The sequence below is a fragment of the Nylanderia fulva genome, unplaced genomic scaffold (genome assembly GCF_048542155.1).
Source record: "Nylanderia fulva isolate GAGA-0341 unplaced genomic scaffold, ASM4854215v1 Scaffold20, whole genome shotgun sequence".
NCBI classification, from domain to species: domain Eukaryota; kingdom Metazoa; phylum Arthropoda; class Insecta; order Hymenoptera; family Formicidae; genus Nylanderia; species Nylanderia fulva.
The window spans coordinates 3,903,135-3,917,444 of record NW_028190264.1 but is presented as its reverse complement, the minus strand read 5'-3'; the positions used below and the strand labels follow the sequence as shown (position 1 = coordinate 3,917,444).

The window sequence follows — 14,310 nt, the reverse complement described above, 5'->3', positions numbered from 1 at the left end:
TAAATAAAGAAAGCGATTTGTGATATTTTGGACCTTCCATTTATCCAACTCCAAGGTTCCTTTTTCAATAAGTTTCAGAACGCGGAAAAAATCCTTTTGTGCGTTCCTTATGCGTTCCCAAACTCATCGTGGGTGTTATGACACGTTTTCATCAACTTGACACTTTTGTGCGTATAGTACGCCTGATCGATTGCAAATTCGAGTGAAAATTAACAAGCAAGTGCGAATCGAAGATCGTGGTGCTTACACACATAAATAGTGTCTCGACGTATCGTAAATACACGCGGGAGAGAGCCGGCTTGATCGCCCGGAGGAATGAAGGAAGATAATGCAGCCAGTCGACGGACACCGACGTGTCGTCGCGACGAATGGGATGGCGATGTTGGCGGCGGTGGTTACGTTCCTACAAAAGCAATGACGGCGTGCCCCGCGGGCGTGTTGAATATTTCATGGAGTAGCCTCCATGAGAATCGCGGTATTCGACCCGTTTCCCTATAAGCACTCGCCGTTACCTTTCACCCTTAAGCCTGTGGCGCACGGTAAAAAAGATAGCTTCCATAATGATGAGTCCCCGAAGGAGTTGTCTTCGTCAGATAACTAAATACGTATAGTATAATTATGTGCCCGAGAAATTTTGATAAGGCTTTTTCATGGGAACGAGATAAATTTATTGCACTTTTTAAGCAGATGTTGACCATGACTGTTTCACTGACTTTGAGTTCAAGGGCTTTTCTTTTTATTGGCTATACAGATTGAAAAATCCTCCTCCGCAATTAAAATACTGATAATAATGAACAAGGAGCGCTGTAATTTCATATAAAAAAAACAAGAAGAAACATTTAAAAATTAAAGTTTTTTTATCGATCTCTTGCATCAGCTCATAACAATATTTATTTCATATAAAAATTCTGCGGTTTATTTGTGCACAAAATATGGCGCTCCCAATAGAGATGACATGAAAGAATAATACGGAGGTAATAAAAATGAGATTAAAAGACTGTATCAAAAGATTCGTACTTGAATTAATAATTATGTATGTATATTTGCGTGCGCGGAATCGATGTTGAGGCATAAAACAGCAAAAATTAATTGCCGGACAGCGCTCGCCATTTATTATTGTCAGTATTTTTATTGTAGAGGATTTTTCAAACTGTATATTCAATAAAAAGTTAATCTAGCCTGACTTAAAATCAGTAAAACAGGACAACGGCAGCATTCCCTTAAGTGTAAGATGTGAAGGAATGAATCGTATAATAAAATGATATTTTGTATAATAATGGGCAGTGTTACGCGCACTTTTTTGTTGCTCGATAAAGAATTAATATTGTCGAATTATTTATAGTGATAAAAATTATTTATGTGTTTTTTAATGCACATATTAATGCATATAAGTTTTGTGTGATCATTAGTAGGTAAATAATGATTTTTGTCACGTTTCCATAATACGAGTAGAGCTAGGGCGCCGTAGTCTGCGATAGATCGATATTTATTCGAATCGATATCGAGCAGCGCGAACGATTTGTTATAAATACTTTTTATAAAGACTATAGTGTGCACAAGTCCTCGACTAAATAATTTAGTCGATTTAGTTAACAAATAGTCGATCTTCATAATATCTCTAAGCTCTTCAATGTTTGATGAAACTATCGATTGACAAAAATCTATATTTATTCGAATCGATATCGAGCGCGAATGATTTGTTATAAATACTTTTTATAAAAACTGTAGTGTGCACAAGTCCTCGACTAAATAATTTAGTTGACAAATAGTCGATCATCATAATATCTCTAAGCTCTTCAATGTTTAACGAAACTATCGATTGACAAAAATCGATATTTATTCGAATCGATATCGAGCAGCGCGAACGATTTGTTATAAATACTTTTTATAAAGACTATAGTGTGCACAAGTCCTCGACTAAATAATTTAGTCGATTTAGTCAACAAATAGTCGATCTTCATAATATTTTTAAGCTCTTCAATGTTCGACGAAACTATTGATCGACAAAAATTGATATGCACTTGAATGCATAGTTCCTAATTTGAGGTACAGGTGCAAATTGTTACGCCAATCGCCATATAACGCCAGTAGAACACGAAAGAACATGATTCTCGAACTATTTTAACCGTAGAACAGTAGAACGTGTTCACGTTGTTCATCTTCCACGTGCACGAAACAGTGTTCTTTTTGTAAGTGTTTATAATAATTTTAAACTTTTCGATAATTTTAAATACTAAACACATTCAATGAATTATTTAGATAATGTTAAATAATATTATAATTATTTAATTTTAGGCATCTGTTACAAAGAAACGTTGGATAAAAAATCTAGTGAGTATACGTAATCTTGGATTATTGGAAAAGTGTGCATGTGCATCTTTTCGTAGATACGTGACTAATCAAATAGATCCTTATGATAAATTGTTCATAGTAATGAAATATTTTTTATCTGTTCTTTTTTTCCAAAAATATATTAATCTAGATTTACTAGGTTAGGCTACTAGATTTTCTTGTAAAAAAAAAAAAAATAAATCTAAATCGTAAGAAGGTTGGTTTGATCGCAACATCCGCGTTTTTAGCTCTTCACGCCTTCTTACGATTTAGATCTATATATTTATATTACAAAGCCTGTTATTGAAACTTAGTTAAAAAAAGAAATTCTCAAATTTGCGATATATTATATACCATAATAAAGCATTTCATTTAAATATATTTTCAAATTTCCTTGTAAGAAATATCTAAAAAAATTTTTAAAACGTGATTGCTATTATTTCTTTGCATATAATTGCAATTTTGCAAAAAGGGTGTTGTTATTTTAGTAAAACATTCGAGGTATTGCATAATAATTTGAAATCCTTGTTCTCACGCATTTTTATGCAAATTGTTCGAACATATTTTGTCTTTATAAAAAATTATTATTAATAATAAAAAATTCACAATAAAAATAATATAATCAGAAAGAAATATTTTTATCGGCTCTCAATATTAAGAATATAAATATGATATTTTTTAAATCGGCCAACAGAGCCAAAGCACGAAAAATTAATTATTCGGATACTAACATCTACTAAAAGGCAAATGAAAAATATAGGATCGAAAGGGTCTGAATGGATTAATAAGAGCAGTCGCCCGGAAAGTGAAAGACGTGGGTTCGATTGCCGCCACTTTTTGGACCTTTTATATTTCGCGCCTATTTCTCCACATGTAAATTTCAAGATGCCGGATGATGTTTTTACCGACCGAATGCGAGAATATTTAGTTTTTTTATATAACTTTTTATTGACTAAACTAATCAATAAATCCTTTTCCACGATTAAAGTACTTATAAAAACGGACCGCGCTAGCTATGTTTGCATATATAAATCATATAAAAATCAAAAATTATAGTTTTGTTATCGGCTTCTTTGTGTCAGTTCGTAATAATACTTATTTAGTAAAAAGGTTCTGCAGTTTGTCTGTGCATGAAGTATACGCGGTAAGGATAATATGAAGAATTATTAGTAAACGATTAAAAGTGAGATTGCAAGTCTAAAAAAATTATATATTAAAAACATTTTTACGCTTATATGTTGTATACGTGCATATGTTTAGATATGTGTGGTGCTAACTTATCGGAGTTCGGCCATCGCTCCGGCATCCCCTTAATTTATATATGGAACTTAGTGATCTCAAACCAAGAGATACAGTTCCGAATAATTAATTTTTCGTGCTTTGGCTCTGTTGGCCGATTTAAAAAAACATCATATTTATAAAAATAATATAAATAATTTATAACTTAAATTTTTCACACACAACAAGCAAACTAAATTTATGTAAAAAATTACTTGTACCATGTGGGCTTTATTTTGCTTCTCACCCTCGAGCCATGTGTATATGTACATACACCAATATGCACATACGAGGGTAACGCATACAGAACGTATACGAACGGAAACGCCCGCTCGTAACGGTACCGAAGTAGTTGGAGAATTTGCAATTCCCATCGGATATTCGGCCGTTCTCGAATTTTGGAAAATTCCATCGCTAAATCCCCGGCGGGCTGGTTAAATCGCGCCACTTACAACGATCGATCACGTAACGAAGTAGATAACTTTCAGCGTTTAAGATGCTATTGCAATTTAAATTTAAACAATCCGGAACGAAATTAATTCATATATTAGTACATAATGTAAGATAAAAGAATGAAGAAATCAAAAGATAGTCTTGCAAATAGATAAAGAGTGTAACAAAAATATGGACTCATAATTCAACTGAATATTCTACTCAAAATGAACAAAAAAATTCATATAAACATGTGTCCAAAAATGCATCCAAAATGCGTTTTAATGTTAATCATGTTTGGGTTGAAATTTAAAATAATTACGAAGCGTATTATTTTATTTCCAACAGTACAAAACAATAAAAGATAAAAGAGAAAAAAAAAATTTCAAAATTCTTTTAATTTCACTAAATAAACACTAGTTAAACAATATGTATATTTACACCAAATTAACTTTAAGCTACTGATAATTTAATTGTTTGTTTGTTTATCGAAAAGACACTTGATAATTTTTTAATTTCTTTAAATTATAACTAACAATAAGTACAGTCATGGACTTAGAATTTTTATTACTGTTTTGTATTATGTTGAAAATAAAATATAATATATTTTTTTAATTATTTTAAGTTTCAATTCATGACTGTAACGTAAAAACAATTTTGGATATATAAAATTATCTCGAGATATAATATAATTCGAATAAGATATAAAAATTAAATCAAACAAATATGTTTTAGTTTTGTAGTATCATTAGACAAATATTGCTTGGCAAATATTTTTCTATTTTTAAATATTTCTTCATTTTATTCTTATTCTTCTCTGTCTAGTTATTTGTTATATTATTTAGCCGTATTTTGCTGAGACGACAGATTTGATCAATCTTGAAATACAATTTTATCTAGAATTGTAACACTTTGGATTTTACCCCCCCGTGTGCGTCCTTCGAAAGCACAATATAATTCCCGTGACGCACATAAAATGAATTTCTTTGAGAAAATGAGAAAGAGTAAGAGAAGAAAATTTCTACAGACAATGTTTTTGTTCGCCGGGACAAAAGCAGTGGCAATAGTTGGTTTAGAAGTTGTATCATATTTCAAGAAACGATTCGCACAATGCTAGCGTTGCATTCTCCCTTTCTTCCAACAGAATATTTTAAGCTCCATTATCCCTCTCTCGCATAATGTCGATATTTTTTTCTCTTATATTTTAATTTTCTTCGCGCGACACGTCAACGCTAATAAAGCGATGAATAGCAAAAAACGGGATAATTGATGTATGATTTGTGCAAGTACCTATTCGTATTTCTAACATCAGGTCAACTCGCGATCATCAGTACGATAGTCTTTAGACTTTCTCTCACGGTTTCTTCGATGAAGATGAAAAGATTAACAAAAAAAAAATAATAAAAAATTGATATAGCGTAACGATATTTCATATATGTATATCATAAATAAATGCAAAAAATATTATCAAAATAATTTAAAAAAATTTTCATTTCTTTCACAGAAAAAAAGGAATCCTTGATTCAAGTATATTTTTATTCTTGAACGCTATATAAAAAATGTAACAGTCGGAAAATTAATTTTATTTAAAAATCTATATCAATCTTATTAATCTACAATCACACTTTAATAATGTCTAATCACATAGATAAAAATACATCAACACATATTTAAATATACAATTATATCATTTATATTCAATTAAAATAACAAAATATTCATAAGCGTTTTTCTTTAACGATATATATGTATATATCACTTCGGCGTATCGCAATCAAAAATCCATTTTTCGAACACAATGCATTAATTCCATAAACGTGTTCAAAGCTTAAGACGTATCGACATTTCGGACATATCGCTGGTGGAAAAACGAGAGAAAGGTCGATCATCGCGAGCTGTGTTCCTGGTTATGGAATATCAGATGCACACGGAAGCGTATAGCATAATTCATCCTGCATTTCGACGCATGATTTGTTATCCGTACCTACATGGTACACAATTCGCGCGGATATATACGCGAAACGAATCATCGCTACCGAAATAAATTTTCCTCAATCAAACGTCAATCGGTTTTGTTACGTTAAGGAGGTGCAATCAATCCAGATTGCTATGTATATCGATATAATATGTATATTGATATCGAAAGCAAGATACAATTTTTCTTCCGATATATATATATATATATATATATATAAAATTTAATATAAGAATTTTATATTTATGTTGAATATTTTTTCTTGCATTCAATTTGACGCTCGTCCAAATTGCACCTGCTTTTTACTATATATAATATATATATATATATATATATATATATATATATAAATATTATATATAGTAATAATCGAAATATTCAACATAAATATAAAAATATAAAATTTGTTACACGTTTTGAAGCCTGCACGTTCAGTCGCCTGAGCAAAATATTTTCAATTTGTGACCCCTTTTAAAGTCAATACACATCATAATTACAAACAATCATCTATTGTGGAACTAACAATAATCGTCTTCACATTAATCGTAACATTCTCATCTCATCTACACAGATAACACAATCCCTGATCGCTAGTTTTTAACGTTCATCTGACTGAAGAAATGCCTCGATACCAGCAAACTAACAAGCAAAAACTGGTAAAAAATATACAGGGTGTTTAAATTTAAGCGGATTCTCTGGTTAATTTGGAGACGATTTGTCCTTAGCAAAAATGTTGAGAAATCAACAATTTTTGAGTTATAAGCGATTGAAAAAAATGGATTTCTTGAAAACTAAACGTTGTGAAGTTAAAAATGTAACATAATTACATTCTTCAGTTAATTTCAGGTGGAGTTTACTTTAATAAAATTTTAATTTGAGGCTGAATTACAAAGATACATAATGACAAATATGGGAAAGTTGTAAAAAATGATTACCTCTCTTGATATTTTTGCTAAGAAAAAATCGTCTCCAAACACCCTGTATATTAAAATTAAAATCCATAAAATTTCATAAGATTATAAATAAGGTAAATAGATGTATTATTAATGAAGAAATATTACTAATAAAGTTTATTTTTAGAAATACATCAACGAAGTTCTATTCAAAAAGAAGAACAATATCTTATTTGGCCCATACGAGTCATTTGATTATGTACCTCTCGGAAATTCGATTTTGAGTTCATTTATTGACACGCCGAATTTTATTGGCCAGGTAACACATTTTAATATAAAGATTTATTAAACAATAACATATGATAGCGAATCAACAGGAGTAGAGAGGAGACATTCGTTATTATTAAGAAAATAAAATCATGATGTTCTACCATTTAATGAAAATGCAATTAACATATTTTTGCAGATAAACGCAGAAACTGGAGAAAAAGTCACATTCAAGGAGATGAAAGACAAAAGCGTGAGATTGGCATTAGGTCTACAGAAATTAGACGTTACAAAAGACAGCGTATTAACGATATGCACCCGTAATCACATGTTAGCCTACGTGCCGCTTTTGGCGGGCATATTTCTTGACATTCTTGTGAATATGTGGGATTTCAAATATTTAGGGGGTAAATATATATATATATATATATATCCGATCTATCTTCGTGAAAAAAAAATTGAGAAATAATTTATTTTTTATCACATATTTCTATATATGCGTCTCTTCCATTTACTTAATAACAAATACTTTTTAGATTCGATAAGAATTATTTATTTTCTACTGGAAACTAATCCGGACATTATCTTTGTCGACGAGGAAAACTTTCTAAAAATCCAAAACTCTATTATGACCGTAAAGTTTTTTAGAAGAGAATTTTCACCGAAAGTAATAATACTCGATAAGCAACATGAAGAATACCCAACTCTATACTCAATTTCGGACAACGAATCTGATGACTCCACTATCAATAAGTTTAAGTGCACCGGTAATAAAGGAATAGAGGCTGCGATACTAATGTATTCTTCCAATGCGTCAGGTTTTCCTGGCCACGTGCGGATTCCTTATCAAGCTTTTCAGTCTCCTTCGAACAATGGAACACCGGTTATGAGATATGGCGACGTAGGTCTTTGGTACGGATCTATAAATTGGTCTCACAATCTACTGTTAACTATTCGTGCTATACTTTCGAATGTGACAGTGGTCAAATCATCGAGAGACTACAGCGAGGAAAATTTATGCCAAATAGTACAGAAGTATAAGGTAACTTGAAAAAATTTGCGACTCAAAAAAAAATATAATATCTCCTCCTTTCTTTTTTTATTTAATAAATTTACTTAAGAAAAAATAGCATTAACAGTTGACTTGATCGTTATTTTCAGGTAAAGTGGGTGTTTCTTGAAAGCAACATGTATAATAAATTATCTAAGATTCATCATTTTAAAGTTTTTAAGAAATATGATGTCTCTTCCTTGAGAACAATGCTATTCGGCGATGCAGAAATTAGAAAAAATATTCATGAAAATCTCATCCAATTTTTGCCAAATGTGTCCATCATTAAAGTATACGGTGTGTATGCTTATTAGAATTGTTGTAATCAATATTTAACGATATATCTAAAATCAACAATCTTTGGGTTTCAGCTCTTTCGGAAACAGGAGTCATCGCTTATGAGCGAAACTTTAGTACTACTAGCAATATTAGCAATATTAACAAAATTATCATCAATATAAAGGACATTGAAAGGATTGCACCTACTGTTTGCAGTACTAGTAGCAACTCTAATAGCAGTATTAGCAGTACTAGCAGCAATACTAGCAACAAATCTAGTGGTTACGTCAGTAAAAATGTTCAATTGATGATTGTTAATTTAGAAACGAGAAAACAGGTGGGAGAAAACAGTGTTGGCGAGATTTGGTGCAAAACTCCGTGCATAATACAAACCTCAAATTCAGCAAAACATTTAGCAAGTAAAGACGATGAGAAACGTATAAACGAAGGTCCGTTTGAGTTCTCTTTAATTTATCTTATAATCATTATTTCTAAAATGGTTTACAAAATTCTGAAATTGTACAGATGATTAATGGAGATAAAAATGATATAATGTATATTTCTTAGGATGGTATTATACCGAAGATATAGGCTACTTTAATGAATATGGCAAAGTTCATGTCATTGGTAATTCGAGAGATGTTATTGAATATAAACAAAATATTTTTCTTTCACTGACAAAAATCGAGGAAACATTAGTACTTCATCCGTATGTGTCCGAAGCCGCCGCAGCAGGTATGAGTACTGACGAGAGACCAGTCAAAAATTACCCGATAGCATTTGTTGTACTAAAACCAGGCACAAAGGTTGTTTTTTGTTCTCATAAAATCGAGCGAATCTGTTTACCGAAAATTTACATTATAGTATCTTATAGATAAAGAGGAAAAAGCTGAGGAGATTTGTGAAACGTAATCTTATGGACTATAATTATAAGATTAAAGTAATAGAGTTCGTTAAAAAAATACCATACCTTCCCAATGGAAAAGTCGATCGAGTGAGAGTTGTAAATATGCCGTGATAATCAGGAAGTGTTATATTTCACGATTATCAAAATTATGTCATATTAATAAACAGACTGAGATATATAGACAAGATGTTTCAAAGAGCCATCAATGATCCTTTTAATTATAATTTTTTTAATCGATTTGAAATGTCTTTTTCATGACAAAAATGTCAAGCAAAATAATTATAAATATACACACATATACATATACATACATATATATATATATATATATATAGTATATTATATTATATATATATATATATATATATATATATATATATATATATATATAATATATATATATATATACATATATAATATATATTATATATGTATATAATTATTAATACATATATATTTATAAGTATTATTTTCTTTGATATTAAAATATTGTATAAATATACAAAAATTTATGTCATTACGTTACCAAATATCTAAATTTCGAATTAACACTAAATTTTTAACATTTTATTAAATTCTATTCAATTAACTTCAATAAAATTAACCAAGAAACGTATTGGTATTTGTATTCTCCAATTAATAAAAAAACAATCTTTTTTTTTTTCAAATTGTAAATCGAAATTTATTGATATTGTGATATTTTCGTTCACTGAAAATCAGAAATAGGCTAATTTTATTGTTTAAAAGAATATACATATATATGTACACGTATTTTAAAATGTATGATACTAGCCTATGTATAATAATGAATAATACTCTAACCTAATACTAACTTCCAAATTTATAATACTAACCTTGCATAATATTAGAATACATAATATTGACAATAAAAATTATTTGCATTTTAATACATAATTTTATACGTAAATAAAAAGACTATATAAAAAATTAAAAAGATACATTTGTCGTTAAGTTTTATTTTATTGGCACATAATATTTTATATTATAAATATATTTAGTAATAAATATTTTTAAGGCTTTGTAAAGAAGACTTGAATAACGCAGAATATTATATGTAATTTACGTTAACATAAAACTCATTCTGTTAATTAATTCATAAAATGTGGTAATAAAGTTCGTATATTATTAACTTAAGAATTATTTTACAATTTTAACAAATAGGAACGTTGAAGTTTAATTAGTTAATATAATGTTGCTAAATTAATTAAATGAAAGAATAAGTAATAATCTTAAAGTTTTACGAATTAAGCGGTTAATAAAAAACAAATACAGAAAATAAATAATATAGAATAAAAAGAAAATTATCAAAATAGATGATAGGTTGGTCAAAACCATAACAATTGATATATAACTAAAACATAATTAAAATATAATTTCCATTACTTTTAATTCTAAAGTTTCTAAATATTTCATGTCATAAATATAAATAATATTCTAAAAAAGTAATGGCTATTATGATATAAGTAGTTATAATTTATAAATTTTGTATAGAAAGGAATTCAATATTATTAAATGCATAAAAAACATAATAAAAAATATCGGATAACCAGCGAAGTGTGCTGACAATCATGATGACATATGAAATTAAAACTGAAGATAAGAGTGGCAAGAAGATAATGTATATACCTATATTTGAAAGCATTTCAATCTAAATCAGACTTTGTTAGTCAGGTAATATCTTCTAATAATGAAAATTATTTTATACATGATTATGTAAATCGCGAATACGCGCATGATCACGTTAGTTCGAATAATTATGAACAAAATCTTTGTCAGCGGAAAAATCAAAAGTTCAAGTTTTTCCCAAAATTTAAAATAACGCAAATCCAAATCAGCAGTCTTATTAAGAATCGTTTACAGATGTGTGAAGTGAATTTCGTTTCGCTTTAAGTTACACACTTTAAAAAATACAGCAGTTTAAACAAAACTGTCAAAAATGAATTTTTTCAAATTTCAAGATTTTTAAATTCTGCTTTCTACATCGATGTAACATTCGAAGGCGAATGTCCCGAACCACAAGAAACAATTCTAAACACGACTGAGCATGTATATTTGACATATCTTAAAGCTTCGATTCTGCCCTATTAGCTCATAAGATGGTACATCAAAGAGAGTTCGTGTTCAGTATATATAAATGCGAAAATAAAGGAGCAGCTGAGGAACACCAATGCAAATGTTTTAAAATGTTCGTTCGCTTAATCCATCCCTCATAATAAGTCCATGCCATGTCTGCTCGTTCGGCGAACTTTTCCTATAATACGACTTGTAAAATGCAGAGATGGTGCCATTTAAAGTTTAACGCTGTCGCAAGTTTTCCGCGAGCGGATCTAGCGAGCAGACTCACTATTATCCGCCAAGTTTCGGCTCGGTCGGATGTCTTCCTGCGGATTTACATCCCACGTGCAATTCGTTCGCGTGCATCCAAAAACAACAGTCGACTTTGCATAGGTTTCAGGGTGGATCGCAGAGGGATGGAAGGAGGAGATGATAGCGATGGTCACAAAGCCGGACGAGAGCTTTGGTGTAAACGCGCGAGTTTCGCACGAAACGAAGGCAACTTTCGCGACCGGCCGGCCGTTCGGGGCCGGACCAGTCATAAATATTCTCGGACAAGATTAAGGCGATAAATTCGCAAACTTTCTCGATCGCTAGCGTTTTAACGGCCGCGACGAGTCTTGAACGGTGTCGGGTCGCCGCGAATTGCATGCGGCGACTTTTGATCGAAGGCTGCGGCAAAAGTATAGCGATTCTATGGAAAGCGCATTCGCACACGCTGCTCAATTCTGCACCTTTAATCTTTACAATAAATTGCCTGGTATATTTAATTCAGAGACTTTCGATTAAGACAAATTTCCAACACAATTGTTAATTATCGTCATTTTTTTATACTTTTTAAATTTTATCAATATTATGATAACTAAATTTCATAGAAAAAAATTAATTAGATTTTTTAGCGGTCGCTTTTTACTCTTAATCTTGATTTAGAAATGATTATCATTTCGATACTTCAAATAAGATTTTATTTTTTATTTTATCTTTTATTATTTTTAAAATTTATAAATCATAACTCAGAAATTATTACTCATTTTAATAAAAAAAAAACAATCTATTTTAAATTCGTCAAACTTATTAGAATTAAGAGCAGCTACTGTTAGATCTCGCACGTGCACTTGTGCTTAATTATTATAGTTAATATTATATATGTATATTACCTGTCACTGTGAACTACTAAAGTATGCTATATATATGTATATATCCAAGAATTACATCCTCGGGGTGTGAATACGTAGAACACGTACACTAGATATAATTGTATTTAGATAGCACCCTCTTTCTCTCCCTTTTGCCCTCAAGCGCAAACCATCGTTACTACTAAAAGAAGAATCCGTCCTGAGAATATCCTTCGTGGATAACAGATCTTGACAATGTTAAAACACGAAAAGGCTTTTCCGGGAACAAGCGAATAAGATTTTCGACATGTGGCGAGAAGTAGTTGGATCGTCGATTCGAGAAGGGGATCTCGACTAAATCGTCGAGAAAGCGCGCGATTTCCGCGCTTATCGATTGCGAGGCGCAATTTCGGCGCAATTCCGATACTCCAATCGCGAACACTTTGATATGGAGTATTGCGAATCGATAGGTCACGAGCCGCTGATAGTCGATGTTGCTCACAAGGGATTCAACTATCAGGAGTCTTCTTCCGGTCGACAGCTTGTGCTCTCGCGTCGTCTTTACGAAAGGATAAATTGAACGACTTTTATAGACGAAAACAGACAAAAACCAGAGTTTCTCTTCGAGTTAAAAGTGCTTCGAGAATTCTGAGATGTCTTGAAAATACTTGTAGAATAACGGACAAAGTGCTATATTTTGTATCGATCAGTTATTTTATTTGTATAATTTTTAAAAATATGATTAATAATAAAATGAAAAATATAAAATTGGAAAATAAATATGTGAAACAAAAAAATACATAAAAATTAAAATTAAAATTTTAAAAACAATTAAGAGTATGATGGAATCTATAATTAAATTAATTTTCTCAATCTCTTTAATATGCAAGAAGCTCTTTATTTTCAATCATTAATAATAATTTAGAAATTTTTGATATTGTAATCGAGAAAAATCTACTTCTAAAGTTTTATTTCTGATAATTTCAAAATATCTCATATGTAAAATTTAGCAGAAATTAATTAGTAGTTCACAGTGATAGGTAAGCGAAAAAGCATCAGGGAATATCGAGCGTTTGTGATATCAATTTCAATTAATAAGTATGTTAATAATAAATAGCGTAAAAGCCGGAGCGGAAGGAATTTCAACCCTGTGCTATAGCGACAAGAACATGAGAATGTATAGTCGGTGGTATAACGTGGCACAAGCGAGATAGTTTCGACTGACCGGCTGATAGTCCTCGGAAATGCCGATCCAATTAAGCAGTGCATCGCGTTCATTCATCGTCAATTTCCGCGAGTTAAACTACAAGCCCCTACACAATAGCTCGCGTTTCGCGATCATTCTAACACAACTCTCTCTTGAACTCTGATGCCATAAATCAACACTTCTCCTAAAGAGAACGCATGTAATATTTAAAAGAATTCGTTTTGCAAAAATAAAGCAAGGGACAATAAAAATTTTTAAATTTATTACATTTTGTGTACATGTATATTAAAAACAAGCTGAAAAATAAAACAAAATAAAAGATTGCTAAATTAAAATAGAAATTGAAATAAATGTAATATAGGACACTCCTGCAAATAAAATTGTCCAAAAATTATGTAAATAAAACATAACAAAAAATAATTAAAATATTAAAATTTATTTTATTCAATATGACAACCTTTGCGCGTTAGTATATTATCATTAATAGAATTTTAAATTA

The 14,310-nt window shown here is 30.4% G+C and overlaps 1 protein-coding gene across 1 annotated transcript; it reads left to right on the top strand.

Annotated features, from left to right (window-relative positions):
* The first annotated feature begins 463 nt into the window (after nucleotides 1-463).
* Nucleotides 464-9,710, top strand: LOC114928629 (uncharacterized). Its single transcript, XM_029299882.2, has 10 exons — nucleotides 464-588; nucleotides 2,132-2,189; nucleotides 2,296-2,331; nucleotides 7,097-7,228; nucleotides 7,376-7,583; nucleotides 7,713-8,218; nucleotides 8,338-8,524; nucleotides 8,599-8,955; nucleotides 9,074-9,312; nucleotides 9,381-9,710. The coding sequence occupies exons 1-10, from the start codon at nucleotides 464-466 to the stop codon at nucleotides 9,522-9,524; spliced, it is 1,992 nt and encodes a 663-aa protein (XP_029155715.2). The 3' UTR covers nucleotides 9,525-9,710.
* Nucleotides 9,711-14,310: the final 4,600 nt, after the last annotated feature.